Source organism: Malus domestica, chromosome 06 (genome assembly GCF_042453785.1).
Source record: "Malus domestica chromosome 06, GDT2T_hap1".
In the NCBI taxonomy this organism is placed as follows: domain Eukaryota; kingdom Viridiplantae; phylum Streptophyta; class Magnoliopsida; order Rosales; family Rosaceae; genus Malus; species Malus domestica.
The window spans coordinates 29,728,478-29,748,627 of NC_091666.1; the positions used below are offsets into that span (position 1 = coordinate 29,728,478).

The 20,150-nt window shown below is 35.9% G+C and overlaps 3 protein-coding genes across 5 annotated transcripts; all 3 read left to right on the forward strand.

The window, feature by feature from the left end:
* The first annotated feature begins 710 nt into the window (after positions 1-710).
* Positions 711-6,029, forward strand: LOC114825770 (L10-interacting MYB domain-containing protein-like). 3 transcript variants are annotated; one of them, XM_070823729.1, is made up of 6 exons: positions 713-1,003; positions 1,500-1,567; positions 2,341-2,404; positions 4,549-5,066; positions 5,147-5,378; positions 5,463-6,029. In XM_070823729.1, exons 4-6 carry the CDS (start codon positions 4,569-4,571, stop codon positions 5,912-5,914), a joined length of 1,182 nt encoding a protein of 393 aa, XP_070679830.1. In that variant the 5' UTR covers positions 713-1,003; positions 1,500-1,567; positions 2,341-2,404; positions 4,549-4,568; the 3' UTR covers positions 5,915-6,029. The 3 variants fall into 3 exon arrangements, with proteins under 3 accessions (XP_070679832.1, XP_070679830.1, XP_070679831.1); XM_070823730.1 differs by having other exon boundaries at positions 713-994; XM_070823731.1 differs by lacking the exons at positions 4,549-5,066; positions 5,147-5,378; positions 5,463-6,029 and adding exons at positions 3,327-3,671; positions 3,748-4,483 and having other exon boundaries at positions 711-1,003.
* A 9,085-nt stretch (positions 6,030-15,114) lies between these two features.
* Positions 15,115-18,385, forward strand: LOC139196926 (uncharacterized). Its single transcript, XM_070823287.1, has 3 exons — positions 15,115-15,469; positions 15,564-16,666; positions 17,645-18,385. The coding sequence occupies exons 1-3, from the start codon at positions 15,115-15,117 to the stop codon at positions 18,383-18,385; spliced, it is 2,199 nt and encodes a 732-aa protein (XP_070679388.1).
* Positions 18,386-18,769: 384 nt separating this feature from the next.
* On the forward strand, positions 18,770-19,942 carry LOC139196927 (uncharacterized mitochondrial protein AtMg00810-like). Its single transcript, XM_070823288.1, has one exon. The coding sequence runs from the start codon at positions 18,770-18,772 to the stop codon at positions 19,940-19,942; it is 1,173 nt and encodes a 390-aa protein (XP_070679389.1).
* The last annotated feature ends 208 nt before the right edge of the window (positions 19,943-20,150 follow it).

A 20,150-nucleotide genomic window follows, 5' to 3' on the forward strand; every position in this document is an offset into this window, starting at 1 on the left:
TAACTATATGGTGTCCTTTTTATCAATATGTAATTAACAATAAAACTAAATTTTATCAATAAACCCACATCCAAAACTTTCACCAATCCTTCTACGAAACTTAAAAAGAGACAAAGAAAATAGATCTGTGACTGAATGCCTCGCATAAAAATCACAAGTCCATGAAGGCATATACCACTTCCCAATCCATCCTATAGAAAACTGAAGTAATCACGCCAACGTCAAGGCAAAGAAGATAGAAGATGGAGATTATGTACTAGTTAAAATTGGTCAAGCACAAAACCAGATAGCATGATATTTATGTAAATATTCATATAACTAAATTCAAATGGCAAAGAGCATAGGCACCTATAGAAAAATTATGGGTTATTGCTAAAAAGTGGTAACAAGTCAAAGGAAAAATACATAAACTTTTGGATAGCGATTTTGGACACTCATTTTAAGTGTTTTGCACTCAAAGGAAGGAGTGCAAGAGATTCAATCGAACGTGAAAATGGCCAAGTTTTTTTTTAACAATGTAACAAAGATTTAAAGTCGAATGTCAATAGAAAAGCTGTAATCACCAAAAAGGATACAATGAAGAGAGTAAGCCCCAGTTTGGTAGGGCTGTGCTTAAAAAAAAAGCTAGGGTGAAAAAAAGCCAGAGGGATTTGAGGCGTTTGGTAAATTTTTCAAAAGCAGCTTTGTTTTAAAGCTGAGGGTGAAAAGAAGCCTAAAACAGGAAGCTGCTATTTGCAGCTTCCCAAAAACAGCTGCGGCTTCCCAAACCAAAAACACGGGTGAACAGTGTAGGTTTAATGAATTTTTCAATAATCCAAAATTGCCCTCCTTCCTTATACAGTCTCTCCTCTCCGCCTCTCTCTCCTTCTCGCCTTCTTTTCCTCTTTTCTTTCCTTCAGTCTACTCTCCTCTCTCATACCCGAACCAAGAAACCAGATCTCTCTCGTTCTCTCGTTCCAAAACCAGCGTTCTCCCTTGTTCTCTCGTTCTCCAGGTTCGTTTGGTAAGTTTCTCTTGTAAATTTTATTTATTTATTTGTTTGGATTTTTAACTTTGGGGATGGGAGAGGGAAAAAGGGGTGGGAAGAGCCCAGGGATGAAGGAGCTCGACTGCATGGAAAATGTAGGCACAAATCGGGCTTGCTTCTGTTGCGTTTGACGCCTCTAGGAGGGTGATCATGTTGCGTACACTTTCTTCGTTGTGGACACAGCAAAGGATTTGAAATGTTTCCGAGTTGCTTGCCAGTAATGATTGGGTGTCGGGAAAAACAATTGGGGATGGAGGGTGGGGAAAAATTAATTGGGGAAGGTGATATGGTTTGTGGAAAAAAAATAATTGGGAAAAAAATAATTGGGGAAAAATTAGGGTTTGTGGAGGAAACAAGAAAAATTGAGAAGGTTTGCTTCTGATTTGGGTTTAGGTAAAGGATAGTTTTTTATAAAGCTTTGCTCTGGTTCTAATCTATGAACTGTGCTTCTGATTTGTCATCCCTTTGTCAGTGTTCGTATTGTATCTCTCTGGAAGGAAGTGGGTTTTTGAGGACGTCGCTGAGGCTGTACTCGAACAGGTGGATTATTTTTTTCTTGGTACAAAATTCGGTTTTCATGTTTTTGATAAATCTGTTTTGTGATTGCATTTAAATGGTATTTGGTTTATTAGACAGATTAATGACAGAACATTAGACAGATTAATGACAGAACAGAGCAACTACAAAGTCTGTTCTGGTGTTTGTTGGTTAGGATTAGATAAAGCAAAAGTCTTCTTTCAATTAGAAAATGCATTTTAGAATAAAGCAAAAGTCTGACTCTATGTAATTAAAATGACTAGTGCTCTAATCACACATACTTCTCACATCCACTAAATCAATTTAGCCTTCCATAAAAGGTTATACAAGTGCAGAGCTTAAAACACATCAAATTTATAAACAAAGCAATATATATTTATGTATGATCAGGGTTCTGTTTGATTGAAGCATTTATGTCAATGTTTTCTTCCATTTTCCCAGTTTGTTGGTTTGTAATCTCTCTTTGGAAGGAATTGAACTCCCCAGTGTGGTGTGGTGTGGTGTGATTAGATAACATGAGAATTGTTAGATGTTTAAAGAATCAACAAAATTAGCATTGTTTTCTATTCTCTAACCTTGTATGCATAGTAAAGCCACTCCGCTTGAAAATTACTTGTAAGGAACTGGCGACTAATTTTGAGTTCCACTCTGTCTACTCACTTAAATGTGTGTTGTTGTTGGATCTGCATTTTTGCATATCCATTTTTAATCCTCTCTATCTGTTGATGCTTGCCAGTACACTGCTATTAATCCTCCATCTCATGTTGCATTTTCAGACTGTGCTTCCTCCCGTCTATTAATCTTCACCGCCACGGTTTCATCTTCTCCGTCTTGCTCTAGGTATTGTTCGTTCCTATTGTATTGTATTTATGGTTTTCGTTAATATTTAATTGTTTCCTGGAAAGAGAAAGAATAATTGAAAATACTTCGATTGTTAATTTTGGAAACTTGCAAATAAATTTTTGATTTTGTTGTGATTACTAGTATTAATTGAAATCAATGCTTTTGTATGTGGTTTATTTGCTTTTGCTTCTTGGTTTATTTGTTTAATTGTTTGTTTGGTTTCTTAATTCGAATTTACGGATTTACGGATTTGTTTTTAAGGTGTTATGGGCTGATGATTATTATAGGATGCTGCTTGTTTTTGGGTTGGTAGCTGTCTAGCATCATCATCTTTTGATGTATTAATTACTACGGGACTGGAAGGCTCGTTTGATTTATTAGGTTGCTAGTTTTGTAGTTTAACAGTGGAGTACTAATAGCATGAACTTTGCCATTCTTCCGGGCGTGGGGGGTGTCAAAGTCAGGTGGGTTGGTAGGGTTTCTGTATTGTCTGTTGTAAATTTTTTGAAGCAGATCAACATATTACTCTCTTTTTTCCTAGTCATTATTAATAAAGCATCATATTTCAAGTCATTACAAAATCTAACCATATGAATAATTTGATACAATTTTAATTGTTAGTTAAAAGTACAAACGCCTTTCCATTCCTAATAGCACCAAGACAATTAATACAATTTTGTGTATTTCTTATTAGTCGGTGTTAGTGTGTATCTCTGATATGTTGTGATGTATTATTCTGATGTATTAATTACTTTCAATTTCCCCACAGAAATATGGCATAAAACAATAAAAAGAGGTTTATGTTTCTCATAGGCTTTTATATATAAGTATGAAACCATAAGCAAGAAATATTTTTCAGAAATTTTTCATTTGTTCTTGTTTTAATATATAAATATATATATGTATATATACAATTCAGTAGTTGGTATCGATGGCAAAGAAGGGGGCATCTTCGTCAAATCCTGTGGCTACATGGAATGCCCACAATATATCTATATTTTGTGATGTTTGCATCAAGGAGGTTGAGGCCGGACATCGTCCGGGCACTCACTTTGACAAAGATGGATATGCAAATATTAGAGCTAACTTCAAGGCAGAGACAGGGCATGATTATGATAGAAAACAACTAAAAAATAAGTGGGATGCACTTAAAATTGAGTGGAAGTTGTGGAAAGAGCTAATTGGTAAAGAAACTGGCCTAGGGTGGAATTCGAGCAAGGGCACCGTTGATGCCTCTGAGGAGTGGTGGAATAATAAAATTCAGGTTTGTGTATTTATCTTTGAATATGTATTATGATATCATGGAATATGTATTAACCATATTCTTTGTTTACTTGTAGATAAACAAAGAATATGGAAAATTGCGGAAAAAAGGCATTAGTCCTGAGATGGAGGATAAGTTAGATAGGATGTTCTCGAACACAGTTGCTACCGGTGAACATGCTTGGGCACCTTCATCTGGAGTACTACCACCAGAGTCAAGAGATGAATCTATAGGGCAAATTGATTTGGATGATGAGGAAGAAAGTGAGACCATGCAGGATCTAAGGCAAGCTACTAGGAAGGGGAAAAAAAGAGCGACCAACCAAGGAGATTTTCAAAAGAAGAAGGTTGATAAGAAGGGGAAAAAAATTGGAGGTGCTGCAAAACTTTCTGGTCAAATTGACCGTCTTGTTGAAGTTTATGAAAGTAGGAGTTCTGCAAACTCATTGATGAGGCCGCCGCATATAGGCTGTAGTATTGCGGAAGCGATAGCATCTGTTGCACAATTGCCTTGTTGTGAGCCACCTAGCGAGTTATGGTTGTTTGCTACATGTTTATTTTGTAGTGCAGAGAAGCGAGAGGTGTTTGCCACTATGACTGATCCTGAAGTGCAGCTGACTTGGTTGAAATATATGTTCAACAAACAACAATAGAGAGCTAAAACTATGAATTATGACTATTTGTGGTTTGTACTTTGCATTAGGATTATGTGTTGAATGTTGCTTGTTGCTTGTATTTTGTGTTTATTGAATGTTGGATTATATGTTGAATGTTGGATTATGATTTCTTATTAAACGTTGGATTATTCTTGAATGTCGGATTATGACTTCTTAGTGATTGTTGGATTATGACTTATGGAATGTTCAATCATGTGTTAGGTTACAGGTGTATATTCAATATGAACACTTATGATGAAGATGTTGAGGAGTTGGAGGATGGTCTAATTATATGCACTATAGCGACAGCTGTCGAAACATATTACTCAAAATATATCCACAAAACTCCGTGTATGAATTCTTCCCAAACAGGTAATATGTGGTTGATGGAAGTACTACAAGGAAATCATGTGCGATGCTATAGAATGTTTAGGATGAACAAAGATGTCTTTTATAGATTATCCAATGACTTGCAAACTAATTATGGATTGAAAGGTTCACGGAGAATGAGTGCTACTGAAATATTAGCAATGTTCTTGCATATGTTGGGATATGGTGTGAAAAATAGATTAGCGCAAGAGAGATTTCAACATTCTGGTGAGACTATTAGTAGATATTTTGGTGCTATGTTGGATATCGTATGTAAGATGGCAATAGATATTATCAAACCGATGGATTCGGAGTTTCGTGGCATTCCCCAAGAAATAAGGAGAGATACAAGATACATGCCTTATTTTAAGGTAAATTTTGACTCGTCTTCTAACTTATTTGCAAACTATAAGTGTAGGTTGACGGTTTTTTTCAATGTTATTATTTTTAGGATTGTATTGGTGCCATAGATGGAGTACATGTTGAGGCTTCAATACCACCTCCGGATCAAGTTCCATACATTGGTAGGAAAGGAATACCAACTCAAAATGTTATGGCTGCATGTAATTTTGACATGCAATTCACATTTGCTTGTGCTGGATGGGAAGGCACTGCACATGATACAAGGGTTTTTCTATCCGTGCTACGAAATCCAATTTTAAACTTTCCTAAGCCTCCAAATGGTAATCTTCATACTTATATTATAACATTTTACATACTTGCTTTGTATAATTAATACAATACAAAACAAAATTTTCAATTGTCAGGAAAATATTACTTGGTAGATGCGGGATACCCACAAATGAGAGGTTATTTGGGACCATATAAAGGTGAAAGATATCATCTCCCAGACTTTCGTAGGGGTGCCGAACCAACGGGTCATAAAGAGGTATTCAACCACACACATTCTTCTCTTAGGAGCATCATTGAACGAACTTTTGGGGTATGGAAGAAAAAATGGTCAATTTTAAGGGATATGCCTAATTACCCGTTCAATAAGCAAGTGAAGATTGTCATTGCTACAATGGCTCTTCATAACTACATACGGAGGTATTCTGAACGTGATCGTCATTTTGATGACCCCAGAGACTATTGTGAAGAGAGCGATAGTAGTGATGATGATGATGAAGAATATCGAAATTATGAAGTTGAAGGATCAAATGAGATAGAGGCATTAAGAAATAGAATAGCGGCAAGTTTGATGAATGCATCTAATTAGACTACTTTCAAGTACATTAACAATATTGTACTAATGAATTCTAGCTATTCAGTCTAAAATATTTCAATTGAAATAGTTTGTCATACTAATTAATATTTAAGATAAAGTTTATAAATATTTTTCTTTTAAAAATAAAGTATATTTAATAATTTATCTTTATTTGTTAAGAAAATTAAATTAATAGCACATCTAGTATTATACCCTTTTGGTCATTTCACACAGCCACAGCTGTTTTACATAAAAGTTTACCAAACACTATCATACTGCTTTTTTTTCAAAAGCACTTTTACAAAAAAGTTTACCAAACACTCTGCTGCTTTATTTCACAACCGCTTTTTCTCACAGCACATCCGCTTTTTTTCACAGCCGGTTTTTTTTAAAGCACAGCAATACCAAACTAAGCCTAAAATTGCTGATGGAATTGGCAACAATATGACCGTAGAGGGTGTTGAGGCAGACATCAATTACCATACCTAAACATGTATATATAAACATGTCAAACAAAATAGCAACTGATGATTTTCTAACAAATGCAAAATATAACAAGATTAAAGAAAAACTGCAAGTAGCCTCTGACCTTTAAGTCTCGAAATCAAACTCAGTAAAAACCAAATTAGGGAATGCATAAATCAGAATCTAAATCATATTGATTTGGTTATTCTGTAAGAGAATAAGTTATCACAAATTCTAACTTGATATGGGTATAAAGATAAATTTACATATTGAATTGGGTTTGTGAGGGTAGTTTATGTAGTAAATTTGGTTTAAAAAGATATTGATAGTTTAATTAAAAAGTTAGGTATAAAGAGAGATTATATGAATTCAAATAAAATTTTCCTGATGAAAATGATCATAAGAGCTGGAACCCATTATCCACGAGTCCGCAGTAGAAGAAAGTGATCATAAGAGCCGGAACCCATTATTCACGATTCCACGGTGAAAGACTTGTTGTCAACCTTTTGAAAGTCCAATTAGAAACTCTTATCCAAACTCCTACAAGTAAGTTAGGGTGACTCAAGAAAGATCAAAAGAATAAAATACGTAAAGTGTAAACCAAGGTTCATAGACGGATCAAAGTCAAATCAAAGTCTATAAATCTTTGGTTTCCCTTTGCACTATCGTTCATCTTCACCTTCACCCATAAAAAATAAATTAAGGAAGCAGTTTGTTCCAGCGCTGGGGTCTTGAAATTTGGGGGCCGAATCGATCACAAAATGGAGCCCTACATATGAGCAACTTTTTTTTTTTTTCCTCACTTTATTCTCGTAGATAATTAACTAAGAAAATACTTTACTCGTAGATAATTAACCAAGAAAAAAATTAGGCACTTAATGCAAATGACATATTGGTAAAAAAACAACTCTCCTAGTGAGAAGTCTTACGCGACTTGTGACAAGTTACTTGTCACACCACACAAGGGTGATTGTACTAAATCGAGGTGACGTTAAAGTTTAATAAAAAATTGTCACATGTTTACAATTATACTATTTTGATGAACAAATGAAGAATCTCTTGTATGGTAGAGAATAAATAAAAAGAGTGGATGACACAACATAAAGTGATGGAATGGTTATCAACGTAATCCATTGCAGAACAAAATCTAGAATTCATCAGAAAATTGAGAGAAATCCCAAAAGGTTTTTGTTTTGATTAATTCTGGAATGATTGTCAGTGATACATCTAGATGACTTAAATAAAGATTACAAATGTTTGGAACAACTCAAATGACTTCTAATAATTACAACAACATTAGTTAAACATTAATCGGACTACAAACGAAGAGTCCGATTTTTATTTTGAAACTTTAAACATTATTTTGGAGGCTGTCCTTTTATCTTTCAACGGTCCATTTCCTCTTCGATTCATTCTGCTATTTATTCTACATCAACGGACGACTCAAGGGTCCTTCCTTTGACAGTCCAATTAGAAACATAAGCATATATTGACCAAAAAAAGAAGAAGAAAGAAACAGAAGCATATAATTATTGTCCAAACCCCCGCAAGCTAAAGTCTATAAATCTTGCTTTCCCCTTGCACTATCATCATCTCCACGTTTTGGTGAAAGGATTTTCGAAGTCATTGTTTCTGCTTCCGAAGATGAATGGTTCTTCAGCAAAGCTGGTGGCAATTACAACACTAGTGTTGCTTCTGATGGGGGATTTCCAAGCAACTTGTGGACTACTTCCTCATGGTATAACTAATAATTATCTTCCTTTTATGAGATCTCTAAGCCTTAGCATTAGCTACTTCATTAAATCGACTTAGTTTTTACCAATTTTATTATTTGGTAGCTAATTTCTTGCTTCTTGTGATTTTCTCATATAATTGAACAAGGTTGCTTTGAATGTCAAAGTGATATTTTGAGCACAAAAGTGGTGCCCGTTCGCCGCAGCCTAAGACCATTCAAAAGGCCACCACCTGCACCTGCTCGCAATAAACCGGAATCGCATACGCCTGAGGTACAAGTGAAATAAACAAACATAAAACCCTTGGCAGAAACTCCCTGGGGCACCACGTCGTTTCCTATTTTCTTGTATTTTTATTTGTTTTCTTAAGAGGAGTTAATTTTATATTCCCCGCTCTTTTATTGTATTTTTTTACTTTATTATTTCTTCTTATATTATGAGCTAAACTTTATGTCCCCTTACTTAAGTGCAACTTCTTTTTCCTGATTCTATAAAATTTCTCTTATGCAGTCGAGGTTTCTTTAAAACAAGTGGAACAAACCAACCAACCAAGAAACTAAGAAACAGAAAATTAAGCCATAATATTCAAGCACGATGACCAATAAATATAATTTCTAACAAGGTTCTAAAAGACGTTAGACTCTAGTCAGGTGGCAGGCTGGGGCCTAGCGCCTAGGCAGCTAGGAGGGGTCTAGGTGGGCACCTAGGCGAACTAGACGGATTTAATTAAATCTATTATATTTCGTATAAATAAGTGTCCGTTTATATTTAGGGAATTGGTATTAGCACTCCAAAAATCTTATTTGGCACTCCAAACTTTCTATAATTAGAAAGAAAAATATACTTGTGAGGAGTGTATAATGATATTTTTGGAGTGCTAATAACAGTTCCCTATATTTAAAATATATATTATTTCATCATAAACTACAAAATGAAATGACATATATATTATGAGCTATTGGAACACAATAAAAACATTGAGAACAAGTATATAATGTGTGTTCCTATAAGTATTCAACAAGTCTCTTACAATTTATTGAAGAAAAAAAAAAGAAAATGTAATATGAAAGTTATCTATTTTTTGTCTAAGTGAGTTGCAACCTAGGCATGTGTCTAGGCGGGTCTGGGTGGGCTAGGAGGGCCCCTCAGTAGGTCTAGGCGCCCTTTCTTAATTTTCAAATGCCTAGGCATTAATCGGGGCAGTGAACCAACCGCCCAGCGCCTAGGCGGGGATATTTAGAACAGTGATTTCTATTAACATTCACCAATGCAATTGAATAAAAAGAACATTGAATTCAAAGAACATAAAATTTTCAACAAAAGAAAAAAGAAAAAAAAAAGACGCATCCAATTTATTAAGCAAAGATTTCAATCGATAGGTGATGAGTCAATATTATTCTATATTTGTACTCTAATCATAGTTATAATTTTTGTTATTTTGTGAGGATTTTGATACTTTACTTTATCTTCAATTGTAGGGCATGTGAATCTATTTTGAGCAAAAGGCGATGAAACGAAAAAATTTTGGAATAGATTCATATGTCTTTCAAGATGATTGTGTCTAAGTTTCAGAATTTATTTCCCAGTCGTTTGATCATAATGAATAAAAAGAAGGCCAATGATGCAGTGCTGGCAGCTTGATGTTTTGTTCTTGTTTCGGCCATAAGTAATTCAAGATGACTTTTTTTTTTTTTTTTTTTTTTTTTTTTTTTAGGAAAGTCCATTTTGTAAAAGTGTAAGGAACGTTTTTATCTTTCTAACGCCACCCGGCATGCTTTATTTGGAGCAAATTTGACTAGGAAACATGTTGAATATTTGGCTGCCCAGATTGTCCAAGTTAGGGTAGGATTGTTTTTCCTATTTTATTATTTGGGCTTCCAAATTTGTTGGGGACCTAATTTAGATAGGATTTCAATTTCTGCACACTATATATATAGCCGAGTCTTTTTCTCTGGCCATAATGTTTTTAGACTTCTAGATCTTCTTAGGAGCTTTTGATGATTTGTTACAAGGGTATTTTCTATCTTTTCTCCTTAATAATATGTTTGTTTTCCAATTATGAATATGTATAACTAATTCCTTTTCCTAGGGAGAGTCCACGAGTTTTAGCATGAATATGTAGTTTCTTTTCAAATAAACTAGGAACGTATTGAATATTTTGCACACTATATATATATATATTTAGCCAAGTCTTTTTCTAGGGCCAGAACATTTTTAGACTTGGAGATCTTGGCTTAGGAGCTTTTGACGATTTGTTACAAGGGTGTTTTCTATCTTTTCTTCTTAATAATATTTTTGCTTTTCAATTATGAATATGTGTAACTAATTCCTTTTGCTAGGTCGAGTCCACGAGCTTTAGTAAGAATATGTAGTTTCTTTTAAAAAATCTTGTTTGATGCAACTTCTATTAGAATGTCATCATGAAATTGAGTAGGACTTCTTGTGATTGTTAATTATAATTTCACTTAAGGCGAATGCAATGTCTTAAGGGATGCATGATTTTTCAAAAGGTTTTCACAAAACTTAATGAGTTTTGCATGTTCATGTTTGATCTGAATATCACAGACGGATTGCAAGTTTGATATATGTTCTAGCTTGAATGCCATAAGTAGAATATGCATTAGAAAAACCTAACCTTCGAAGTTTGCATGTATTAACTCATAAGTAATTGGTAGAACTGCATATGATTGATTTTTTCATAAAACTATTTTATTGCCGAGTTTTTACTAAAACCAATTTCAATTCTTTTATTTTATGTTTCTTTTAATTCACAATTTCAAATCTCGTTTTAAATAGTTAGCTAAGAATTGGTTTTATATACAAATTGTTCATATCAGTCCCTATAGGTTTTAACTACAAATTGTTCATATCAGTCTCTATAGAGAATGATCTTACTTGAGCCGTTTATACTATTATTGTAAACTAAACCAAAAAAACCAATCAAGCAATAAACAAAACACAACGATTCCAGAGTTTCTCTAATATAGGAGTACCTATCTAACAACGGAAGCTTTATTGACTACCAACAAATACAAGAGAACTAACAAACACAAAGTGTTCTCAAGTATACAAACTTATGCCTTTCAAAACTCTATTCTACATCCATCCATTTATACTACTAGATGTCCTAGGTTTACACAAAGTCCCTAGAATATAGGAAACCAAATCCTATACTAAAACCAAATCTCAAACCAACTAGGAAACACAATTCAAATATCTTGCGTCCAAGATATCCTAATCCTTTTTAGTTTAGGCATATTGATTTAATGTCAAATCCAACAATCTCCACTTTGGCATGAAATCCATAACGAGGCATCAAACAACTTTCGTTGTTCCACTATATCGCAAGATCAAACTTGCTTCAACTGCACCAAATCCAAGTAGTGCTCGAACTTAGCTACATTAACCACCTTTGTCAACATGTCAGCTGGATTACCTTCTGTAGCAACCTTTTTTAGACGAATCTGACCTTCAGCTACCACTTCTCTTACAAAATGATATCGTACATCAATGTGCTTAGTCTTAGCATGATGTACCTGATATCTGGCCAAATAAATGGCAGTTTGGCTATCACAATATACATCCAACTTGTGTTGTTCTACACCTAAATCTCCTAACAACCTTAAAGTCCACATTACTTCTTTGATAGCTTCAGCGATCGATATGTATTCTGCTTCTGTGGTTGATAGTGTCATCGTTGGTTGTAATATTGATCTCCAGCATATAGGATCATTTTCCATAGTAAACACATAACCAGTCATCGATCTTCTCTTGTCTAAGTCTCCAGCAAAGTTTGAGTCCACATATCCAACTGAGAACTTATCAATTCCTTCATCACATCTTTCAAAACAAATACCTTTGTCCCTCATTCCATGTAAATACCTTAGTATCCACTTAGCAGCATTCCAATGCTCTCTTCCAGGATTATACATGAATCTACTAACAATTCCAGCTACGTGTGCTATATCAGGACGAGTACACACCATAACACACATTAATCCTCCAACCAAATTGGCACATGGAATACCATCCATCTTCATCTTCTTTCATCAATTTTGGGACATTGTTCACTGCTCAATTTGAGGTGAGCACCTAATGGAGTTCTTACAGGCTTAGTGTATTTTGTTACTCCAAACTTTTGTAACAACTTCTCAAGATATTGCTTCTGAGACAAACACACCAAACCTTTTTGTCTATCCTTTGTGATTTCCATTCTCAATATTTTCTTGGCTTCATTGAGATCCTTCATTTCTAACTCTCTTCTCATTTGCTCCTTCAACTTTTCTATCTCTGAAATATTGCTTGAGGATATGAGCATGTCGTCCACATAGATTAACAAGTACATAGACAAACCATCTTTAAACTTCTTGCGATAAACATAATGATCATAATGACTTCTTGTATAGTCTTGACCCTTCATAAACTTGTCAAATCTTAAATACCATTGCCTGGATGACTGCTTTAAACCATAAGGAGATTTTCTAAGCTTACAAACCAATCTTTTTTTGCCCTTCACTTGATACCCCTCAGGTTGTCTCATATAAATCTCTTCATCCAAATTACCATGAAGAAATGCAGTCTTCACGTCTTGTACCAATTCAAGGTTGAATTGTACAACTAAAGAAAGCAATATTCGAATAGAGAAGTGCTTAACCACAGGAGAAAAAAATCTCATTGTAATCTATTCCCTTTTTCTGAGCATATCCTTTAGCCACTAACCTAGCTTTAAATCTTACCAAGCTCTTGTCATCCACTCTATCTTTCTTTGCATAAACTCATTTGTAGCCAATTGCTTTCTTTCCTCTAGGTAGCTTCACCAATTCCCAAGTCTTATTCTTGTGAAGGGAGAACATCTCATCGTCCATTGCATCATGCCATTGACTCTCTTCTTCACTATTTATTGCTTCTTCAAAATTAGTGGGAATTTCAACCTCAATTACTAGTAATGCATATACCATGTAGACCATGCAATCTTTATATCTCACATGTAAGGATATGTCTCTTTTTCCCTTCATTTGGGCTATGCAATCATCTTGTATCTTTAGTTCTTCTGATGGTGTTTCTTCTTTGTGATCATCTCTTCATATTCAAGTTGATCACCTTGTCTTTCTTCTTCCACAGCTTCCTTACTTGGCTGTGAATTCACAATTACGTGTTCCCCAAGCTCCACCATTTGAACATCTTCCTTTAATTTCATGTGACTTTCATCGAATGTCACATCTCTACTTACTATAATCTTGTTCAACTCGAGACACCAAAGTCTGAAGCCTTTCACACCACTATTGAATCTCATAATGATAACTTTCTTGGCTCGTGGATCCAGTTTTTTTTCCTTCACATGAAAGTAGGCATTGCATCGAAACACTCTTAGCTTATCATAGTCTTGAGTTGGTTCTCTATACCACACTTCAATGGTTGTTCTACCCTCCAATGTTATTGATGGTAGTCGATTAAGCACATGACATGCATAACTCAAAGCTTATACCCAAAATCTCTTTGGCAGCTTAGCTTAAGATAGCATGCAACGAACTTTCTCGAGCAATGTCCTATTTAGTCTCTCTGCAATCCCATTCTGTTGTGGAGTATGTCTAACACTGAAATGCCAAGTAATCCCTTCTTTTTTACACACTTTGAAGAAAGGATCAGAGGTATATTCCCCTCCATTGTCACTTCCTAGTATCTTAATCTTCTTTTCAGTCTTGTTATCCACCATGTTCTTCCATTCCAGGAAGATGTCAAGAACTTCGTCCTTTTGTTTCATCATATATATCTATGATCTGTGAGAGTAGTCATCAATAAAAGATACAAACCATATGTTTCCACCTAAAAAAGCATTCTTTACAGGCCCTCAAACATCAGAGTGAACATAGTCTAAAATCCCTTTCGTTTGATTAACAGTTGAGCCAAATTTCACCTTTGTTTGTTTGTTTGTTTGTTAAGAACGCAATGCTCACAAATCCAAGTGGTCACGAAAGGCTCATAAGATTTAGGTAATGAGTTCATCAAGATCAAGGCCTTGTCTTCATCTTTAATTATCTCTTCAAGATTTGCCAGTTTAGCTAGAAGCTTGTTAAACTCTTCTAGATGGCCAATCATCTTCGTGCCCTCTTTGTATTGGAACCTGTACAACTTGCTCTTGAGATGCATTCGATTCTATGCACTCTTCTTCGTATATTTTGTCTCCAATGTAGCCCACAATTCTTTCACAGAACTTATGTTCATCACACCATACTTCTGTTCCTTTCCCAAGCATAGCCGAATTGTATAACATGCATGAGCATTCAATCTTTCCCATTCTATTTTTTTCATCGAAAATGACATGTCTCCTAACACAACCAAACCTTGTTGTATCAGGTCATCTCGAACCTCACACTGCCACATAGCAAAGTTGTTCGTTCCATCAAATTTCTCAATTTCAAACCTAGTACTTTATGTTAGGAGTATGAAGATCCTATGGCTGTGAATTAGACATGTGTCAAGAGATTACAAGGTTAGTTAAAGTTTGTTATAATGTAGCTTAGAGTGTATGCTACAAAGGCAAACTATATAAGCTTTGTAACAATCATTTTGTAACTAACAAGAAAGATAATACATTTCTAAAATTCTCTTTTCTGTCTAAACTCTTGATTCTCCTTTCTTCTTCTCTCTTTCTCTGTAAAGCTATCTTTGGCAATATTATACAATGGATTACATGGTTTCATTCGCCTAAACAAGCATATCAGCTTGGTGGTCTTTCGATCTTGGTTTTCTGTGCTTCCGCTTCTCTAATTTCTCTGTACTCTTCTATCTGAACTTCTCTATGTGGATTTGTGATCGTTTTCTGATAAATTGGGGTATTTCATCTATACTATTTCGTCTGATTTTGTTTTCTTAAAAGTGTGCCCACCAAGTTTTTGTGGTTAGTTCTCTGTAAAGATTTCTACATAATTGACAACAATGGTGACCATTGCTCAGTTACAGATTCTACAATCTCCGATTGCGCCTTTGATTCCCTCAGTCTCAAGCTAGGTAAATATGAAATTGGATGAAACCAATTATTTGGCTTGGCATTTTCAGATGGAGTTGCTTCATGAAGGCCATAGTTTAATTGGCTTTGTTGATGGTTTGGTACCTTGTCCTGCTACGTTTTGTCCTGATTCTTCTGGTGATTTGGCTACGAAGGTTCAATCTGATGACTACAAGGTGTGGAAAATGCATGATAAAGCGTTAATGCAATTGATCACTTCAACATTGTCTTCGGCTGCGATTTCATGTGCCATTGGGAGTACTAGCTCTAAAGAATTGTGGAGTCGTCTTCGAGAACAATTCTCCACAGTCACAAAAACAAGTATATTTGAACTCAAATCTGAGCTGCAGACCATTAAGAAAGGTAGTGATTCTATCACTGTGTATCTGCAGAAAATTAAAGAAGTTCAAGATTTGTTGTCTGCTGTTGGTGTCTTTTTTTTATGATGATGATATAGTGATTCTGACACTAAATGGTCTGCCGGCTGAGTTCAACACTATAAGATATGTGATTAGAGGTCGTGAAACTGTGATATCATTGAAAGATCTTCGGTCTCAGTTGCTTGCTGAAGAAGTTTTGGTTGATTCTAATCCTTCAGTGCCGGTGTTCTCTGCACTAATGGCACAAACCAATGGATTCCCATCCAAGACTCAATCTTTTTCTGGTTCTGGAGGAAATTATGTTAGTTCTAATTCCAATCCATATAAGTCATTTAATCAGAATAAAGGCAGAAATAGGTTTGGAACCAACTTCAATCCGAAATATGGTCCTAGCAAGAACCTTAATGCAAGTCAGGCACCTAGCATTCTTGGTACTTCACCACCAAGACCCCAGAACTATGGTTTTCAGGTTCAGATTTGTCAAATTTGTGGGAAACATAATCATTTGGCATCTTCATGTCGGTTTAGGAATACCAGTGTTTCTCAAGGTTGTCAAATTTATGGTAAGCACAATCATCTTGCTGACACCTGCCGATTTCGAAATATGAGTGGTGCATCCGGTTGCCAAGTATGTGGGAATCTATATCATACTGCTGAAACCTGTTTTCAGCAGAATGGAACCTCCTCAATGAGTGCTATGCATGCTGCCACAACCAATGGTTCTTACTCTTCTTTCTCAGCTCCATCAGCACCATCTCAGCAGCAAGTTTGGCTTACTGATTCTAGTGCAAATCATCATATGACCTCTAAAATGGGAAATCTTTCATTGTCCACTCCATATCCTTCAAATAAGATCATTCAAACAGCTAATGGTGCAGGTTTAGCTATCTCCCATATTGGTTCTAGTCTTCTTCGAACTCCAATGCAGCCTATTAGGCTTAATTCTATTCTTTATGTGCCAAAACTGTCTCAAAATTTGTTATCTGTGCATAAGATCTGTTTGGATAATAACTGTTGGATGATTTTCGATACTTTCTCATTTTGGATTCAGGACAAAACCACAGGGAGGATACTCTACAAAGGGCTATGTCATAATGGGTTGTATCCTATTATCTCATCAAGGTCTCATTCGGTTATCAACAAAGGGACAATTGCAGCTTTTCTGGGCAAAGAAGTTACAGTCAGTATTTGGCATAAACGACTAGGTCATCCCTCTAATACCATTGTTTCTCAAATTTTAAATTCCTCTCAAGTGTCTTGTGTTGCTGATCAAGATCCTTCTGTGTGTCAACCATGTTTAGAGGGCAAATTTAGTAAACTACCTTTTTCTTCTTCAAGAGACAAATCTGTACACCCCTTTGACATTGTTCACAGTGATGTATGGGGTCCTGCCCCTTGTGTTTCTCTAGAAGGATTCAAATATTATGTCACATTCATTGATCATTGTACAAAATTTTGCTGGATTTTTCCCATATGCAATAAAAGTGATGTTTCCGGTACATTTGTTTCCTTTTACAATTTTATCTTCAACCAGTTTCAAACTTCCATTAAGATCCTTCACAGTGATGGTGGTGGTAAATATATTGGCAAAGCATTTCAAAAGTTTCTATCCGATAAAGGCATAAAGCATCAATTGTCCTGCCCTCACACACCTGAACAGAATGGGATAGCCGAAAGAAAACACAGACATATCATTGAAACATCCATCACTTTATTACAATCTGCCTCTTTACCATCTTTATTCTGGTCCTTTGCTTGTCAAACTTCCGTATATTTGATTAATAGGATGCCATCTCCTGTATTAGGACATAAGTCTCCATTTCAGCTGTTGTACAACTCTATCCCTACAATCCAACATCTGAAAGTGTTTGGGTGTTCCTGTTACCCTTGGTTGAGGCCATACACTAGTACCAAATTAGATCCCAGAACAACCAAATGTGTGTTTTTGGGGTATGCATCAAAGTATAAAGGTTTTCTTTGCTATGATGCTTCGAAAAACAAAATGTATGTGTCTAGACATGTTTTATTTGACGAGACAGAGTTCCCTTATCATTCTTTGGTGTCTACATCTCACCCTAGTTCTTTTTCACCACTACCATCACATATATCAATCCTACATCCTGTTCCAGATCAAAATAATGTTTTTGTGGTTCCACAGTCATCTTCCCCCTCAACTTCGAGTTCATCATCAGGTTCTATACCATTAGATTCAGTTCCTATATCTAGTGTTATGCCAAATACTGGTCTACATCACTCTTCAGCAGATTCTTCTACAGTCCCAAGTACAGTTTCAAGCTCTAGTCCAGACGGTTCATTAGATGGTCAATTCATTGTTTCATCTACAACACAGCCCTTATCCTCTGCACTCACTGTGGTACCTGAATTCCAACCTGATCAACTACAAGTGGTTTTCTCTATTCCTCCAGTTAATTTACATCCAATGCAGACACGGTCAAAGAGTGGGATTGTGAAGAAAATTACTTTACTTGCTGCTGTTCATGAAAATAGCGGTGTGGATTTGACTCAAGTGGAACCTGCAACATATAAATCTGCACTCAAATCTCCAGTTTGGTATGATGCTATGAAAGATGAGATTGCTGCTCTCCATAATCAAGGTACATGGTCATTGGTTCCATTGCCTCAACACAAGAACTTAGTTAGGTGTAAATGGGTTTATAAGATAAAAAAGAATGATGATGGTTCAATTGGGAGATATAAGGCACGGATGGTGGCAAAAGGCTTTAGTCAAGAAGAGGGCATTGATTATAGAGAGACTTTTAGTCCTGTTGTTAAACCAACAACAGTGAGATTAGTCTTGGCTTTATCTGCACATTTTGGCTGGACTTTGAGACAATTGGATGTGAAGAATGCCTTCCTCCATGGCATATTGCAAGAATAAGGGCTGGTTTGGTATTGCTGTGCTTTGAAAAAAAGCTGCTGTGAGAATAAGCGGCTGTGCTGTGAGAATAAGCGGCTGTGAAATAAATCAGCAGAGTGTTTGGTAAACTTTTTTGTAAAAGTGCTTTTGGAAAAAAAAAAAAAGTCTGATAGTGGGTCTTTTCATTAAAGGAGCACCGTAGTTCTGTGTGCTTTGAAAAAAAACCAGTTTTCCAAAGCTACAAATGGCAGCTTCAGCTTTTTCCTTTGATTTCAGCTTATTCTCATAGCAGCTTCCAAAATAAGCCCTTTTTTTTAGTTTACCAAACACCAAAAACACTCCCAGCTTTTTTTCACAGCAGCTTTTTTTAAAATCACCTCAACCCCAAACTGGGGCTAAGTCTATATGACACAGCCACCTGGGTTTGTTGATCCAAAACATGAAGATTATGTGTGCAGGTTACATAAATCACTCTACGGTTTAAAACAGGCACCACGGGCCTGGAATGAGAGGTTCACGACTTTTCTACCATCTTTAGGGTTCAAGTCTACATATGCCGATTCATCCTTGTTTGTGAAAACTATTGATCATTCTGTGGTGATCCTGCTTTTATATGTGGATGACATAATCATAACAGGGAGTGCTATGCAAGTTATCAATGAAGTTATTCAATCTCTTGCTAAGGAGTTTGAAATCAAAGATTTGGGACCCCTTCACTATTTTCTGGGGATTCAAATTGTGCAGAATAAGGATGGCATGTTTCTTTCCCAAGACAAGTATGTAACTGACCTTTTAACTAAGTCGGACATGCTTCTCTCTAAACCATGTGCTACTCCATGTTTGCCATACAATAGACTGCTCATCGATGATGGCAAGCCATACAATAATCCTTCCTTGTATAGGGGCTTGGTTGGTGCCCTACAATACTTGACGTTTACTAGACCAGACATTGCTTTTGCAGTGCATCAGGTCTGTCAATTTATGCAAAGACGGATGGAATCTCATTTTATGACTGTGAAACGGATCCTCAGGTATCTAAAGGCTACTCGAGGCTGTGGTATTCACTATGTCCGAGGATCTCTTGATATAACTGCATATAGTGATGCATATTGGGCTGGAGACCCTAATGATCGACGGTCAACTACGGGCATAATGGTGTTCTTGGGTTCTAATCCTATTTCCTGGATGTCTAAGAAACAAACCACAGTCTCTCGGTCATCAACGGAGGCTGAATATCGGGCACTATCTACTACAGCTGCTGAACTGGATTGGCTCAAGTCTCTGCTGCATTTTCTATATATTCTAATTACTGAGCAACCCCTCATCTTTTGTGACAATTTGTCTGCGATAGCTTTGACTTGCAATCCAATTCAACATCAACGAGCACAACATATTGAGGTTGATGTCCATTTTGTTCGTGAAAGGGTAGCAACACAACAACTACTGGTGCACTTTGTGTTTTCAACTGAGCAGTTTGCAGATATCCTTACCAAAGGTCTCTCTACCCCTCTTTTTCAGACTCATTGTGCCAATCTCAGGCTGCATTTCTCTGCTCCTGAGCTTGAGGGGGGATGTTAGGAGTATGAAGATCCTATGGCTGTGAATTAGACATGTGTCAAAAGATTACAAGGTTAGTTAAAGTTTGTTATAATGTAGCTTAGAGTGTAAGCTACAAAGGCAAACTATATAAGCTTTGTAACAATCATTTTGTAATGATAGGAGCATATTTATGCGACTTAGTTAACATGTTTTCTTGCATTTACTTACTTAGTTATTGCTTATAAGA